Source organism: Aspergillus pseudonomiae (genome assembly GCF_009193645.1).
Source record: "Aspergillus pseudonomiae strain CBS 119388 unplaced genomic scaffold BDV37scaffold_174, whole genome shotgun sequence".
Taxonomy (NCBI): Eukaryota; Fungi; Ascomycota; class Eurotiomycetes; order Eurotiales; family Aspergillaceae; genus Aspergillus; species Aspergillus pseudonomiae.
In genome coordinates this window covers 1-13,506 of record NW_022476166.1, presented here as the reverse complement: position 1 = coordinate 13,506, position 13,506 = coordinate 1, and the positions used below count along the sequence as shown (strand labels likewise).

At 54.6% G+C, this 13,506-nt stretch overlaps 6 protein-coding genes across 6 annotated transcripts in view; 3 read left to right on the top strand and 3 right to left on the bottom strand.

Moving 5' to 3' along the window:
* The window catches only part of BDV37DRAFT_65287 (purine and uridine phosphorylase), a 3,860-nt gene extending 3,223 nt beyond the window's left edge, over positions 1-637 (top strand). The window contains exons 3-4 of the mRNA XM_032091013.1: positions 3-514; positions 588-637. Coding sequence (XP_031934521.1) covers positions 3-476 — 474 coding nt within the window. The 3' untranslated portion in view covers positions 477-514; positions 588-637. The remainder of the gene's footprint in view (positions 1-2; positions 515-587) is intronic.
* Positions 497-1,468, top strand: BDV37DRAFT_65283 (uncharacterized protein). The gene is made up of 2 exons (XM_032091012.1): positions 497-514; positions 588-1,468. The coding sequence occupies exon 2, from the start codon at positions 726-728 to the stop codon at positions 1,422-1,424; it is 699 nt and encodes a 232-aa protein (XP_031934520.1). The 5' UTR covers positions 497-514; positions 588-725; the 3' UTR covers positions 1,425-1,468.
* Positions 1,469-1,508: 40 nt separating this feature from the next.
* On the bottom strand, positions 1,509-2,008 carry BDV37DRAFT_266268 (uncharacterized protein). The gene has a single exon (XM_032083892.1). The coding sequence runs from the start codon at positions 1,790-1,792 to the stop codon at positions 1,601-1,603; it is 192 nt and encodes a 63-aa protein (XP_031934519.1). The 5' UTR covers positions 1,793-2,008; the 3' UTR covers positions 1,509-1,600.
* Positions 2,009-2,703: 695 nt separating this feature from the next.
* Positions 2,704-4,182, top strand: BDV37DRAFT_292349 (glutathione-independent formaldehyde dehydrogenase; the record flags this gene model as incomplete). The annotated part of the gene is made up of 2 exons (XM_032089165.1): positions 2,704-3,094; positions 3,207-4,182. The coding sequence occupies 2 exons, from the start codon at positions 2,704-2,706 to the stop codon at positions 3,959-3,961; spliced, it is 1,146 nt and encodes a 381-aa protein (XP_031934518.1). The 3' UTR covers positions 3,962-4,182.
* Positions 4,183-5,156: 974 nt separating this feature from the next.
* Positions 5,157-6,387, bottom strand: BDV37DRAFT_289620 (uncharacterized protein; the record flags this gene model as incomplete). The annotated part of the gene is made up of 5 exons (XM_032088510.1): positions 5,157-5,258; positions 5,313-5,650; positions 5,728-5,834; positions 5,967-6,104; positions 6,173-6,387. 5 exons carry the CDS (start codon positions 6,385-6,387, stop codon positions 5,157-5,159), a joined length of 900 nt encoding a protein of 299 aa, XP_031934517.1.
* Positions 6,388-6,467: 80 nt separating this feature from the next.
* On the bottom strand, positions 6,468-7,034 carry BDV37DRAFT_65251 (uncharacterized protein). The gene is made up of 3 exons (XM_032091011.1): positions 6,882-7,034; positions 6,553-6,821; positions 6,468-6,495 (listed from the first exon to the last, which is right to left on the bottom strand). Exons 1-2 carry the CDS (start codon positions 6,899-6,901, stop codon positions 6,605-6,607), a joined length of 237 nt encoding a protein of 78 aa, XP_031934516.1. The 5' UTR covers positions 6,902-7,034; the 3' UTR covers positions 6,468-6,495; positions 6,553-6,604.
* Positions 7,035-13,506: the final 6,472 nt, after the last annotated feature.

The following is a 13,506-nucleotide window of genomic DNA, read 5'->3' as shown; positions in this document are numbered from 1 at the left end:
AGCTACAGGTGATAGAGCTCTACAAGGAAGTGCTGGGTCCAGAGCATCCACACACTCTGACCAGCATGGCTAATCTGGCATCAACATACCGGGATCAGGGACAATTAAAGGAAGCAGAAGAGCTGGAGCTACAGGTGATAGAGCTCTACAAGGAAGTGCTGGGGCCAGAGCATCCACACACTCTGACCAGCATGCATAATCTGGCATCAACATACCAGGATCAGGGACGATGGAAGGAAGCAGAAGAGCTGCAGCTACAGGTGATGGAGCTCCGCAAGCCAGTGCTGGGTCCAGAGCATCCAGACACTTTGAGCAGCATGCACAACCTGGCCTATACATGGAAACTACTAGGAAAGGTCCAAGGTGCCTTAGCTCTGATGGAAAAGTGTGCAGAGCTCCGCTGCAACTTGTTAGGCCCAGATCACCCACAGGCCATATCCTCCTCTAACGCTCTCAGAGACTGGGAAGAGCGGTGAATCCCCTATCAAGGAGGCTAATAGAGGAAACTTCAGCGGTAATATCTTCTACCTTGCCGATCCATAGTAATCTTCCCAACCAGATGAACTCAAGCTCTAAACCTGTTACAGGCGGTAAAAGATGGGCATTAAAAAGGGGTTTCGGGAGAAAATGATCTACGTTACGCCTTTTACTGCGGCTAGTTTAAGCATGCATTTATCCTGGTTTATATATCAACTAGGGATACATCCATCTATATATCCAATAGAATGGACGTGGTCTTCTTCAGTCCTAGGTTCTGGCGGTCACGCTTCAAAATCAATGAGGAACGAGGCTTTCTCTATCGTGCTGTGAGGCAGTCTCCTAGAACAACAGATGATGTTGTCTGGCAATATCTGTATCATAGTACGTGCACGCTCTTTAGGAACGACAGGCTTAATAATACGCTCAAAATGTGGGAGACTTTTCGATGGTTAAGAAATACATACCTCAGAAAGGGCATCGCGCAGACACCGCTCCTGGGCTTTCAAGGTAGAGCCTTGCAGCATTACCACAGCACACGGTTAGCAGGGACAAAGGTCGAAACTGCGAAAATACTCCCCAAGCTCGCAAAGGTCGCGCTATCCATCCTATGTGAGAACAGTGACCGATATACACACATCACTGGGCTTGAATTCTATAATCAAGACGGGTCCTGCGAATCTATCGACTGTAAGACCCCTGGTGCTAGGATTATAACGGAAAAGGATATGGCCTCGCGAATTCAATACCGACAACTGAGTGGCTATTCATCCATGAGTGGCCAGATAGAGCTCTATCCACTTCAGGAGTTCTATCGATCACCGGGGTTCCACGTATTAATGGATGCGACATCACTGGTAGGATTTCAGATAGCGAAGACACCGAACGGCATCCATGAGCTTCTCCTGATGCACCAGAGGCGGTCATTAAATCTAGGCTTCTGCTAGGACTACTCTGAGTGTCATTCAAAAAGACTGCATATGGTAAAGTTGACATCTGTTGTCGCTACGTCTGACGTATGTGTATGTTGATTTCCCTCCAATCCCTTTTGAATGACCGGCCCCTTTGCCTACAAGCTACAGCTATCGCTGATACTGCCCGGTAACGGCAGGCAAGAAAGATATTAGATCTCGGCATCAGAGGGCGTTTCAGGGATGATTACCTCATGCAGCGGTCGGAACAGGTGAGAGGAGTTGAATGGTAATTCAGTGCTACACGAGGAAGATTGTTGAATATGAACCATAAAGCTACTTACTTCACCAGCTATTACTACACTACATCTAGTTAATTCCTTCATATATACGCAGCAGCCCATCAAGGAATGACTAAGAGCAACAATGAAAAAAGAGAGCTAGTAGCATCCCCCGAAGCACGCATGTACTTGTTGATTAGTATCCATTCCTAAGTCCCCCGTGGCAAACGTAAAGTAAATTACCACCAGGCAAGATAGGCCTTTAAGACATATTGTTACAACCTGACCATTCCTGATAATATTATCTCCAGCATATTACACTCAGTAGGCCTTTGCTCAATGTAACTCCATGCATGGGCATCTGGATAACGGCAAGTTCTGGCAATAGCAATACTGATCAGATCGATCTGTTAAACCACCCATGGTTCCACGGACCAACCATTAGGCTCCTACCTATTGCGGATTTGACATCCATTTAATTTCAGTATTTAGGCTTTGACCATCCGGGATATCCGCAGCCCTATTGTGTCTCAGTACGTCTCTAACCAGAGTTTGGACCTCACGTAAGACTAAGGCCTCCAGCTTCTTCTTGTGAGTACCAAATTAGTTCATGGGCACCTAATCAGGTGGTGACGGAGATCTCCGAATAGACTGTTTCTAAGAGCCTGGTATATGCAGAACCCCGCTTCGGCTTTCTTATTTTACGTCAGACGTAGCCTATGCTTTAGGCATCTCAGCCGTTTCCAGCTGGGATTATGGTCCGCCCTGGGGCGTAGCCAAACTGAAGATGGCCGAGGCTGACCTGGTATAAAACATAAAGCTCCTAAAAGATGATGTCAGATTAAATGTATACCATGGGTCTTGTGCGTTACGACACGGGGTCGCCGTGTTGACCATCAGCAATTGCTATATAATGACCGGTTAATTCAAATAAGGATGCATCTAACAAGAAATACTTTATTGGAATCACTCAAGGAATAGTCCCACATTCACCACGCTTCAATTGGCAATTGCATTATATATCGTTATACATTATGGCAGAGACACATAGCAAGAACAGAACCATGCGGTCGGTCGTTTTTGATGGCCAGCCGTTCGAGGTTTATGTCCGTGATATCCCGAAGGCAAAGGTCGTCAGGCGAACGGATGCCGTGGTTCAGGTCACTTCAGCAGCTATCTGCGGCTCTGACCTGCACAACTACCACGGCGTCTTTGGTAGCGACCAGGTGCCTTATTCTATTGGGCATGAGGCCATGGGTATCGTCGAGGAAGTTGGAGCAGATGTTGCATCCGTGAAGATTGGGGATCGCGTCATTATACCTGACTTCCCTGATGACGTCGGGCTGGATCTAGAACCAACGATTAACCCTGCAGTGGCATTGTATGGAGAAGGCCATCGATTTGGTGATTTGGGAGGTTGCCAAGGTATGGTTGAGTACTGCAGAATCATCCTTTATTATCTCTTGAGAAACGAAACATGAGTCATTATTGAAAAAAAAAATACATATTTCTAACTGACAAACGCCATTTTCAATAGCCGAATTTGTGCGTGTCCCACTCGCGGACAAGTCCTTGATTGGTCTCGGTAAGGAATTCGATGGAATCAAGGATGAAGATCTAGTTCTTCTTTCAGACATCTTCCCTACTGCCTGGGCGGGAGTCACTTGGTCGGGCTTCGAGGCTGGAGATACGATCGCTATTTTTGGGGCAGGCCCAGTCGGACTACTAGCGGCTTATTCGGCAATTCTCCGTGGAGCCTCTCGAGTGTATTCCATCGACTCTGTTGAAGATCGACTGGAACTCGCAGCTTCTATTGGAGCCATTCCGATCAACTTCACGAAGGGCGAACCGTCGGCGCAGATTCTCGCCCGGGAACCAGGTGGCGTTCAGCGCACCGTAGACTGTGTTGGGGAGGAATGCGTCAACGAGAACTTGAAGCCCGATCAGTCCTTTGTTACCACACAGGCAATCAAGTGCACCAGTGTGGGTGGTGGCTTAGCGGTTATTGGGGTACACTTTGCTCAACCGAATTCCCAAGGAGTTCAACGAGGAGACACCATTTCACCATCGATCACCTTTCCCATGACGCTCTTCTGGGAAAAGAACATGACGATTCGTGGTGGAGCAGTGGACAGCAAATTATATGTTAAGCCACTGCTGGAACTGGTGAAAAGTGGCAGAGCTAAACCGGGCTTCGTCTTCTCCAGCATTATTGATATCGAAGAGGCGCCAAAGGCCTATCGACGGTTTTCTGATCATTTAGAGACGAAAGTCATGATCAGGTTCTCCTAGAAGAATATACCCTAGTACCTGCGGGATGAAGGGTACTCTCCAGATCCGGGGGTCTGATTGCCCCCTATTTGATATTTCTGTATGTTTCCATTATCAGGCTCCGTCCACATCGCCGCAGAACCTCACCTTCACAACACACTCCGGGAATTTGACCGACGCATTGTTGGGGGTAGTACAGCAGGAAATAGGGTGAGGTTCCGGGGAAAAGGCCAGAGGACCACGATAGTATAAATTGCACAACTATAAGGAAGCTTACATTGTGATATAGGCTTGAGAAAATACAATAAACTCCAACCCTAACAACGTACTGCCGTAGTAAGGGCTTTAAAGAGGCATTTACAAAAGTGGCTTAGTATATCCTATATAAGGGTGCCCAAAAGTATTCAAGTGTATAAACATTTGCGCCAATATTGCAACCAACTGTAGGAAATACTCTATACTGTCTTCCCAGGAGCATACCTTGATACAATCTAAGGAGACGTCAGAAATCGTCGACCGAGGACGTGAAAACGGGAAGCAGGCCGAAATCTGGACTAGCGATTATTTAAGGGGGATCTCATTTCTATGATCGCACTTAGACGAACCAATCAACCTCTCCAGGGTTTATCTAATGTAAATATATTCCTGTGCAAGCGCATTGTCTCGAATATATTCAGAGATCATGAGGGTAGTCCTCTAGGTATCTGACATTCAAACTATGGTTGTCTACGGTGTGCCTTCGCCAATACATCTCGTTGTCCACCGGCTCGTTGCAGTAGTTACAGTGACGATCATCCAGATGCACGGCTCGGAAGTGTCGTAACAGATCCTTGTGGCAGGAGTACTGCTTGAGACGCCGATTGTTATATCCTGCGGGGTTTCTATAGCACTGAAAGTACGCTCGGGGCTTTGCTGCAGTTCGGATGTCTTTACCAGCCCCCTGCAAAGCAATTTCATGCCGTAAGGGTGACGGGGTAAGAAGGGGGGATTCGGTTGGCGCAATAACCTTTTCTCTGGGTAGGCTATGCTTTCGGGGTTCTTTTACTGGAATAGTCTATTTGGGCCGTCGGCCTCGTCGCGGGCCACCTTCTAGAATATCATAATAGAGTCAAACTGCTTCGGTAGCCTCGTTTCGCCGCTGCCACTTTGCTTCCATTGATAAGGAGGTAGGCCAAGTCATGAGTTTACCCAGCAGGTGAATCTGCTGTGGAAGGAGTTACTCTTTAATTTGGAGCTGCTCCTTAGCCTCTTTATCTAGAATAGCGGTGTCCGCCAGTTGCCGCTTAATATCAAGGACCGCCTGCTCTTCATCAAATTCCTTTCACATACGTTGGCGGAGCGTATATAACAGTCGATTCCGCGTGTTTGTGACTTCCCGTTTTAGTTTGTCAAGCTTATTGAGCTTCCGGCCAGTCTTTTTCTGACTGCGCTGAAGCTTTTTGGAGAACGTATCCCGTTTCCGAATTGCTTTCTGCAGCTCTGGATCGTGCTCCACCGTGGTCTTCTGCGTATCAGTGAGCTCTCGAGGCCGACGTCGGTCAATCCATCGTCCCATCCTAGTGACTGCCCTCATCATGGCCGAATCTGGCTTGAGTCCTCTTATCAACGCCTGCATATCAGTGTTGATTCGCCGAGGAAGGTAATGATTCAGGAATGTTCGGATGTTCGCGTGCTTCATGATCAAGTTCTGTTTAGCGTCGCTAATAAGACCTAGCAGTCCCAACCGTTTTAAATCAGTATCGTATGACGGAAGGACGGACAAGATGGTATATACCACCACAACTTACCGCTTTCATTTAGAATGGTGCCGCCACCGTACCGGAACCGATGCGTGAACAATGACCACTTGAAGCCGGTGATCTTCCCAAAGATCTTGAGCTGTCGAGACAGGGTACTTTGGGAGATAGGCTGATCGCGATGTACCTGAATCTTGCCGTGGTCGCATTTGACCTTATAGAATATATAGTGTTTAGCCTTGTCCCGTTTCAATGGGACCTCCATCTGCTGGTAGTTATCTTCCACTTACAAGCGTCGCAGGTCCTCCATGGACTTTGTTCCCGGAGCTCGAAATGCATTATTATGAAAGAGAATCCCGAGAAGGAACGTATGAGGGCTTAGCATCAACGATGGATCATAAATAATTTCGGGGAGGGGGAAGGTATTACTGATGGGCCAATTAGCAACGGGAATTCTAACGGGAAGAGCTGCGGAAAGAAGCAGGAAGCTACATACGCTTGCGTCACCCTCATGTATTTCTTCGCAAATTTATACTTGATCTCCAGAAGGATTCGGGGCGGTCCACCATGAGGATCCCGTTGGATCGAACACTGCAGATGCTGGTACTGAAGAAGACGCATGGCATTGATCCGATTTACCGTGAAGCACGCCATTAGAGGGTAGAGATATTGCTGCATGCGCTGAAGACCAAGATCGAACCGTTTCTCCATTGTACGTAGTGTTGTCTCCTACAGTGGCACCACGTCTTCAATAAACATCGGGGTCTTTTCTTTTTTATCCGTATTTAATTCATGCTCCCTTGCAATCCTGCGAATACTCTGGGGCAGAAACAGGTTAGCAACTCATCTAGAATCGGGGTTGGGATTGATCCTAACCTTTCTAATTCGCCTTCCGAGCGCATCATCCATGGGTTCCCTGGTAACTTTTTTATAGTGACGGAGGAATGACTTCCAATCGGTATCCAAAGACTTGAATTTCTTGATACCCTTTAGCTTCCGGCCATTCTTCCCTCGCCGCAAACATAGGCACCAACAAAGGAACAGAGTCAACTCCTTTTTCCTTGCTTCGCGAAGAGCCGAAGCAGGGTTCGCCCACAAGGAATCTGGTAGCGCCCTGTAATTTTTTATTCCTCTTTCGGCAATACCTGATCGTTTATTAGCTCGTTCCAAAAGCCTCACTGCGACCGTCGGGGTTGTAGGCCTACCGTTCCCATCTCTCGTCCATCCGCGTAATGTTTCTTCTGGGGTCTTTAACCTCCCTCCCGCTCACCTCGACGTCTTCCGCTCTACTCCTTCGAGGCGTCGAGACGAGCGCCGCACGCCTTGAACAGGTGCTTAATTACCGGGATCCCCGGACGCATGTCACCGCCGCCCAACTCCGTCCCAGAGCCTGTGGGTATCAACCTTATGACACACGATCCCTGGAACTCACCACTTGTAGACATCCCCCCTTGCTGACACTCCCCTAGGGACCTACCCGACGTAAGTCAGGATGCCTCCCAAGTGGCCGGCACCGCCGGTCACGACGACGCACATTTCCGAAGCTGTATTCCTTGTTCGCGAGCACTGCCGACGCGTGGGTGCCTTTACTCAGGAGAACCCCAAATACCGCGCCACCGCCCAGTATCTAGACGAGGTGATGGGGGTCGTGGACGACCTGCTTGACCGAATCCAGCACAAGAACATGACGACGAACCGACACGACGCCCAAGCAACCCGAGCCCATATTCAACATATCCACAAGCTCCTCAAGCAGACACGACCCCCAGCAGGGGCCTCCAAGGGACCGATCCAACCGCCCCCCGCGCCCCCTTCAGACAGTGTCCCAGCCGAGGACACCACTGCGGAGCATGACCAGTGGGACGCCCACCGGATCCGGATCCGGTAAGTCTCCGTGACACCGCCGTACCGCTGCTGGGCGCCCGCCCCTCTGTGCCAGACAATACAAGCCGCGATCGACAAGACTGCACTAAAGGGGACGCAGGTCCGGGCCGCGCGGATCCATCCCAGCGGAGACATCGACCTCTACACCAACAGCCCAGAGGATTATGACCGGTTGGTCCAACACCAGGAGACGTGGACGCGGCTGCTCCCGCACCACAAACGTATCCAGGTGGTCAGCAACCAATTCACAATCCTGGTCCACGGGGTCCCGCGGGACTGGTTCTCCAGGCAAAGCCTGGTAAACGGCGAGGCCGGCGAGGCCATCCTCAAAGACAATGCTACCAAGGTGCCGGACGCGTGCATCCTACACGTGGATTAGGCGGGGAGCAAGACCGTAGGAAAAAAGCCGAAGGGGTCCCTGATAGTCAGCCTCCACCGCGCCGAGGACGCCAACCGGCTGCTGCGGGGTCCATTCTACCTGCGGAGCCAGACCCTTCGGACAGAGCTGTTCGACCCTAGAGGACGCCTGACGCAGTGCTTGCAATGCCAGCGTTATGGACACGTCCAGCGCGGCTGCACCTTCTCCACCCGATGCCTGTTCTGCGGTGAACAACACCGGAAAGCTGACTGTCCCCAAATCAAGGTAACCCCCGATCGTTTTACATGCGCCAACTGCAAGGGCCCCCATCTTGCCTACGACAAGGCGTGTCCCACACGCCTCCAAGCGGCCGCCGAGGCCGACCATGCCAGGAAACACAAGCCAAAGTACTTCCCTGAACCCGCGCGGCCGGTGACGTCCCCATTTATCGGACCACTGCCGCCGACGCCTAACCTCAGCGGGGACTCTGACCAGCCGGAACCAGACCCCGCGGAGCCCGATCCTGCCGACCCCGCGGAGCCTGACACAGGGCGGCAGAAACCCAAAAGACTGGTGGAGACGAACCTCCCGACTACCCCGACGCCGCTGCCAGAAGGCGCGCAGGTGACGCGGAGCCTCCGCCGGCGGGCCATCACCCACGCCCACGAGGTCCGCCTGGCCAGCTCGGCCGTGTCAGACCACTCAGAAAGCACCGAGCCGGGGTCAGACGCAACAGAAGCACCGGAGACCTCGAGTTCCGAGTCATGCGAGTCTGACCAGCCCGAGCGATCCGACACAGACGCGCCGTCGGCCCCGGAGAACTCAGGGTCGGACACGGACACCAATCTAGATATCCCAGGCCGGGACGCGGTCCAGCAGTCCTCAGCCTCGGACACCGATACCCGGCCTGAGCAGCAGACGTCCATGTCCCCGTTCAGCAGCCCAAAGAAACGACGGTCAACACGTCTCCTGGAGGAGCCGGCCAAGCGACGCAAGACCACAGGCCCGAGAGTTATACCCCAACCGACGCCCGAGCAGCGGCCAAAGACCCGTGCTGGCTGGACCCCGAAACGGAAGGCCGAGCACGCGGGACGCATGGCAGCGCTGGGATTGACCGGTAACCGAAGACCGCTGACCAGCGCGCAGCACACCCCACGGAATGCCCAGGAGGGGCAAGGGGAGCAAACGGGGCCGTCCGACGGAGACGTCCCCAGCCCCGCCCCCGGCCGACCCCGATCCACCAGGAACGCTGCGCGTTCTACAGTATAACGTGGAGAAGTCGATCGACAACGCGATGGCGGCGCTGCTCCGCGATGTTCAGATCCTGGAATACGACGTGCTCGCGATCCAGGAGCCCTGGGTCTGCTCGTTTGCCGACACTACCCACTTCCCGCGCGAGTGTAAGGACCACTACGATCTGGTCTGGCCGTCGATCGTACGACCGGCGGTTCCGCGCGTCTGCACGTACGTCCGGAAAGATCTGAAGTACACACCGATCTACTGGGACCAGCATGCCCTAACAGTGTCGATCGAAACCGGGCACGGCGTCAGGATATTTATCCACAATGTCTACAACCCGCCCGAGACCCTCGCTAACCCGGGCGTCACCAGCCTACGGGCCGCCCTGGACACAGCCGACACCGTCCCCGGCGAAGGGCAACATATAATCTGCGGCGACTTCAATATCCACGACCCCCTGTGGAGCCGCCACCAATCCACCGCCCAGAACAACAGCGCACGCGCGGGGGACCTGAAATCGCTGATCGAGGAACGACCCCTGGTGGTGGTCACCCCCCACGGGCTGGTCACGCGGCCGGTCCAGCGGACCAAGAACTCGAGGAACCGCGCAGAGCCAGGCGACGCACGAAGCACCGACACCGCGGCCCCGGTGGAGGTCACGCCCAAGCTGGGGTCCACGCTGGACCTGTGCCTCACGTCGTGGGAGCTGGAAGCGCAGATACGCCATATACGTGCGGTCAGCCATCTAGGCGGGATCTCCGACCACCTGCCGGTGGAGGTGGAGATCAACACCAACCTAGTTAAGAAGCCTCCGGCGCCGAAAAGAAATTGGAGAAACATGGACGTCGCAAAGCTCCGCGACCACGTCAGATACACAATCCCCAAGGCCATGGCCCAGGACCTGGACGACACCACCAGCCAGGTAGTCAAGTGCCTGCAGGAAGCGATCGACGCGTCCACCCCCTGGGCCAGGCCGACCGAGCTGTCAAGACCGGGGTTCACCACGGAATGCAGGGATCTCCAAAGGGAGGCGAAGCAGGCGCACCGAGCGATCCTCAAGTATCACACCAAGCACCGGACCACGGCCCCAGAGTGGCTCTGGGACGACTTTATACGTAAAAAACGGACGGCCCGCAAGACCATCCAGAAATTCCGACAGATCGCCCACCACGAACGGGTTACTCAAGCCGCTGGGGATATGAGCCAGATCTGGCGACTATCCCGGTGGGCCAAGAACCGCACCGTCTACCAGGCGTATACACCACCGCTGCAGGGGCCAAACGAGCTCCAATTTATGCCGGAAGAAAAGGCAAAACTCCTGTCCCAGGTTTTCTTTCCACCGCCACCAGCCGCGAGCCTCGACGACATCGAAAACTACAGATACCCGGAGCCACTGCGGAACCCCGATATCACCCAAGGCGAGGTGCTGCAGTCAATCAACAGGCCAGGGGCGGACAAGGCCCCGGGCCCGGACGACATCATCAACCGGGTCCTCCAGGCTACGGCAGATCTACTCGCGCCAATCCTGGCCGACATCTACAACGAGGCACTGCGGCAGGGTTATTGCCCGGCACACTTTCGCAAGGTGCGCACCGTGGCCCTGCGCAAACCAGGAAAGGACGACTACTCTAAACCAAAATCCTACCGACCCATCGCGCTTTTAAATACAATCGCAAAGGTGCTCGAAGGAATCCTGGCTCTACGGCTGTCATACTTCGCAGAAGAATATAAACTACTCCCGGACAACCACTTCGGGGGACGCAAAGGGCAAGGCACCGAGACGGCGCTCCACACAGTCACCGAAATCATCAGCAGCGCGTGGAAACGGGGCCTGACCGCGTCGGCGCTGCTGCTAGACATCTCGGGGGCTTTCGACAACGTGTCCCACGAACGGCTCCTGCACAACCTACGTAAACGGCGGATCCCGACCGCAATCGTCAACTGGATGGCCTCATTCCTCAGGGAACGCTATACCACGCTGGAGCTGCCAGAAATCACCTGCCCGGAGTCGATGGTAGACACGGGAATCCCCCAGGGGTCACCTCTGTCCCCGATCCTCTACCTCTTCTACAACACAGACATGATGGAGGCGAACGCAGAAACAACGAATATTGGATACATTGACGACACTACCATGATTGCGGTAGGCCGGTCGCCGGCGGAGAACTGCCGGGCACTGCGAAGGGCCTTTCTCAACACCTGCGAACCATGGTCACAGACGCACGCCTCGGTCTTTGCCCCGGAAAAGTTCGCGCTGGTCCATTTCCAACCAAAGGACACCGAACGATCGCGGGAGCCCCTGGACCTGGGTCGCGGGCGCGTGGTAGCCCCCAGCGATACGGCCAAGCTCCTCGGGGTCGTGCTGGATAGGCACCTCGACTTTCAGGCGCACCTGCAGCAGATCGACGCCAAGTGCAGTAAAGGACTGCAGGCCATCACGTCGCTAGGCCGGTCAAAATGGGGCCTGTCTCTAGAAGACAAGCGGCAGGTGTACAACGCGTGCGTGGCACCTGTGGCGCTTTACGGGGCCTCCGTCTGGCAGCACCCACGGGTCCACAAGAGGAAAGGCATGCACGACAGACAGTTGCGCGCACTTAACGCGATTCAGAGACGGGCGGGACACGGCATCTCAGGGGGCTTCAAGGCAGTCAGCGGGGACGCGTTCGACGCGGAGCTCCACCTATTGCCGATGGCCCAGCGGCTCCGAAGAAGTCGCCTGACCACGCTGACCAGAATTGCCACGACCCCCGCATACCGGCGAATCCTCAGGCTACGCGCCTTCAGCCGGGACCAGGGTCTACACTCCGCGTTGGAGGTGGCCGAGGAGGAGCTCCAGCTAAGAGCCAACATCGACGCCTCGCGGATGGAGGTCAGAACCGCGTTCACTGTGCCACCATGGTGGGAGCCGCCCGACGTGGAGATCGCAGAGTCGAAGGCGGAGGCACTGACGCACCACGGAATCCACAGTGTCGCGTATCCCGCAGTCCCAAAGATCTACACGGACGGCTCAGGGCACCACGGTGAGGTCGGAGCCGCGGCAGTTTGCCTGGACCCGAGGACCTCCCGACAGGCGTACCTGGGGCCGGATCGGCACGCCACAGTTCCCGCCGCAGAGCTGGCGGGGCTCGTCCTGGCACTCCGGATGGCCACGGAAGACCCTTACTTCTACCGGCCGGTGGAAATATATACAGACAACCAAAGCGCCCTAAAGACGCTCAGGAGCCCCAAGCAGGGGTCAGGCCAGTACCTAACCAAGGAAATCATACGGCTCTTGGAGGAAAGGCACCGGCAAGGATGGCCAACGCGCTTCTACTGGATTCCGGCCCACATAGGGGTACCGGGGAATGAGTTCGCAGACGAAATGGCGAAGCGAGCAACGGGGTGGCGCCCCGAGCGTGGCACATGTGACGGCCCGCGCGCGGAGGGGATCCAGGGGCTGGGCCTGGCACCCCTGCAGTCCGCGGCGGACCGGTGGATTCGGACCACGACAAAGGAAGACTGGGAAGACAACTGGCAAGATAGGGGGCCCAAGGCTCCCGGCAAGGAGCTGCACGATTTAAAGCCAACGATCCGAGGTAAGGACCGGAGGATCTATGAAGGCATGACACCGAGCGAGCGCAGCGTGCTGTTCCAGGCAAGGACGAATAAAATCGGCTTAAACGGGTGGCTGGCAAAGGTCAAACGCGCAGATACGGATCGATGCCCGCGGTGCCACGGGGCCCCCGAAACCCGGCACCACCTCCTGATTACGTGCCTAGCGTACAGGAGGCTGAGGGTCAAGATATGGGGTGATACCCAATCCTGCCCGAGGAATCTTGAAAAGGCCCTTACCGACCCGAAGCACACGCTGCGCACGGCTCGATTTCTGCTACAAACAAAACGCCTGGCGTATCTAGCACCGCTCAGGCTGCACGGAGGCGGCGACGGCGACAACGACGACAACGACAACGGGGACAGCAGCGACCCGGACACCGGTGGCAGCGGGTCAACCTCATCTGCGGTAGGGTGAGGCCACGGACTAGGGGAACCAGCCGGCTATAATCGCCGCTTTTTCAGACCCCTTTGGTATCCACAATCGATCTACGGATCTACGCACAATTACAGACACAACTGTCGATGCGAGCTACTTGGTTGAGCCGGGGACGGAACGAGGGAAGGGTTGCAGGGGAAGGGAACTAAAATATATTGGCCGCACGAAGGACCGCGAGTCACCACCATCTAGCTAGAATACCCTGTACATACCTGAGTTAGTCTCACTGGCTGGCCAACTGGCCGTCGGCGACCCGAGAAGAGCCCCAGAAGGGGCTGCATTCGGGTATGATGCATTTCTCTCTCTCTCTCTCTATATA